Source organism: Mandrillus leucophaeus, unplaced genomic scaffold (genome assembly GCF_000951045.1).
Source record: "Mandrillus leucophaeus isolate KB7577 unplaced genomic scaffold, Mleu.le_1.0 Scaffold24, whole genome shotgun sequence".
In the NCBI taxonomy this organism is placed as follows: domain Eukaryota; kingdom Metazoa; phylum Chordata; class Mammalia; order Primates; family Cercopithecidae; genus Mandrillus; species Mandrillus leucophaeus.
In genome coordinates, this window is record NW_012102476.1 from 1,727,927 (window position 1) to 1,730,248 (window position 2,322).

A 2,322-nucleotide genomic window follows, 5' to 3' on the forward strand; every position below is an offset into this window, starting at 1 on the left:
CCTGGGCGACAGAGCAAGACTCCATCTCAAAAAAAAAAAATACAAAAAAATTAGCCAGGCATGGTGGCGAGCGCCTGTAATCCCAGCTACTCGGGAGGCTGAGGCAGGAGAATCACTTGAACTTGGAAGGCGAAAGTTGCAGTGAGCTGAGATTGCACCATTGCACTCCAGCCTGGGTGACAGTGAAAGACTGCTCTCAAAAAAAAAAAAAATTAGCCAGGTATGGTGGTGGGCACCTGTAATCCCAGCTATTCAGGAGGCTGAGGCAGGAGAATCGCTTGAACCTGGGAGGCGGAGGTTGCAGTGAGCCAAGACGAGATGGCACCACTGCACCTCCAGCCTAGGCGACAGAGCAAGACTCCGTCAAAAAAAAAAAAAAAGACTTGGAGTCAATGTTCTGTGTGGAAGTTGGGGTTTGGGGTGAGGCTGGGAGTAGCCCTCAGGTTGGGGGAACCTAAGATTGACTGGCTTCCACTTCTTGCCAGTACACCCCACACAGATGCCTCCCAGTTGAGAGAAACTCTACCTGGCCGAGCAGTGATCTCCAGGTAGAATGACTTGGTCCGGTTGCCACGGTGACAATAATACTTCCCAGCGTCTTGAGCTGTGGCCCGGGTCAACAACAGACCCGTGTCCACTACCCACATATCTCTGTCTGGGCGATCGTCCTTCAGCTCTAGGCTCAACAATGAGGACTTAGGCCCCTTGGGGCGCACATGGGTCCAGGAGAGGGGGCCCCTGGACACAGAGTCAGGGGGTACCCCACAGGACAGCCAGAGTGTGGAGCCCGGGGCCATGGTGAGGTCTGGGGCAGGGAGAGATAAGACGAGGAAAGCCTGATCCTCAGGGTCTCACACCTCTTCAGTTTCCCCTCCCCTCCGTCTCTGGACCCCCACTTCCTGGCATCTCCCCAATCATCACCTTACCCTGGCTCAGGCTCTGGTTCAGGCTGTCCCTCGGTGGGCCACACACAGGCTCTCCCTCCCAGATCTCAGGTCTGTCTTTGGCCCACACATACAGTTGGGAGCTGTTGAGTTTCCCAGAAGGGGAGCTGGGGCCCTCTGAGGACCTGTTCTTCAGGCCACAGCCCAGGCCACCTAGGTCCGAAACATTCCACCGGAACAGCTCCCCTGGGAAGAGACCCAGAACCAAATGCAGAGACACCCAGGAGAGGGAGAGAGAGAGAGACTCAAAGGCAGAGATAAATAGAGACAAAGACTCAGAGAGAGACAGAGAGAGAAGGCAGTGAGAGGTGGAGGGACAGGAAGCAGCTCATGCTGAAGCCACGAAGCCCCAGGAGTCTGCCCACCTAGCTCCGAGTTTCGCCCTCAATCCCTCCAGCCCCTCTCTCCAGCTCCATTGTGACCGCGGACCTCTTCTGTCCATGGTGGCCTCCCTTCTCTCCTCCTGCCCCTGCCCTAGCCCGGCCAGCCCGGCCCTCACCGCTGCCCTCCACACTGACTGTCCAGCCAGGCTGCCAGGCCTTCTCAGAGGGGAGCCCCGGCTGGCATAGGTAGAAGCCCCCCGTCTGGTTAGAGACGTTGAAGATTAAAAGCCAGATGCCCAGGGGCCCCATGCGGATTCCCATGCCTGGCAGCCCCAGGCTGAGATTTAAGAAGGGTTCAAACGGGGAGTCCCGACACCAGACCAGCTGCTGAGTGGGGCCATCTGAGGTCCCCTCGAGGCACTGCAGCACAGCGTTATCTCCCTCTGTGGAGAGAGAGGGACAGAGGTGTGGGCATGACGGGGGGACCTCCAAGCCCCCCCACTCCTCACACCGGGTTATAGATCAGAGGACTCCAAAAACTGGGAGTGGAGGAGCCGGCAGAGTCCTTCCAACCCCTCCCTGAATTTCACAAATAAGAAAATGGAGGCTCAGAGAGGGTAAGTTACTCAGCCAAGGACACCCAGCCACAACCCAAGTTTCCAGCCTCCATCCCTTCCCTTTCTGCCCTTTGGACATACCTTCCACCTTCACCACTAGAGGTTCCTGGGGCCTGACTTCCATGGGGGTGAGGAAGAGGAGGAAGAAGAGGAGGCAAGGAGGTGGCATGGTGGTCAGACTCCCCGGGGCACCCAGCTTCGCGCAGGGGATGCTGGGGTAGGCAGGGGCCTGGAGGGCACTGAACCATGGGTGTCTGCGGAGGCGGCAGGCAGTCCCCCCAGAGAGGAAGGGGGTGGTCACGCCTCAGGCCCCATTCTCCAGGAACCCTCCAGACTCACATTTGCCTCCTCCCTGCCACGCTGTTTTATTTTCATCCCAGCTCTCACCACCATGGGAAATGATCTTGTGGGTTTACTTGTTCATTTCTGTTTTCTGCA

At 57.5% G+C, this 2,322-nt stretch overlaps 1 protein-coding gene across 2 annotated transcripts in view; it reads right to left on the bottom strand.

Annotated features, from left to right (window-relative positions):
• The window catches only part of CD19 (CD19 molecule), an 11,811-nt gene extending 9,521 nt beyond the window's left edge, over positions 1-2,290 (bottom strand). For both annotated transcript variants that reach the window (XM_011982354.1, XM_011982353.1), the window contains exons 1-4: positions 1,966-2,290; positions 1,444-1,710; positions 927-1,130; positions 527-805 (exon numbers count right to left, since the gene is read on the bottom strand). In XM_011982354.1, the coding sequence (XP_011837744.1) occupies positions 527-805; positions 927-1,130; positions 1,444-1,710; positions 1,966-2,053 (838 nt within the window). In that variant the 5' untranslated portion in view covers positions 2,054-2,290. The remainder of the gene's footprint in view (positions 1-526; positions 806-926; positions 1,131-1,443; positions 1,711-1,965) is intronic.
• Between the last annotated feature and the right edge of the window lie 32 nt (positions 2,291-2,322).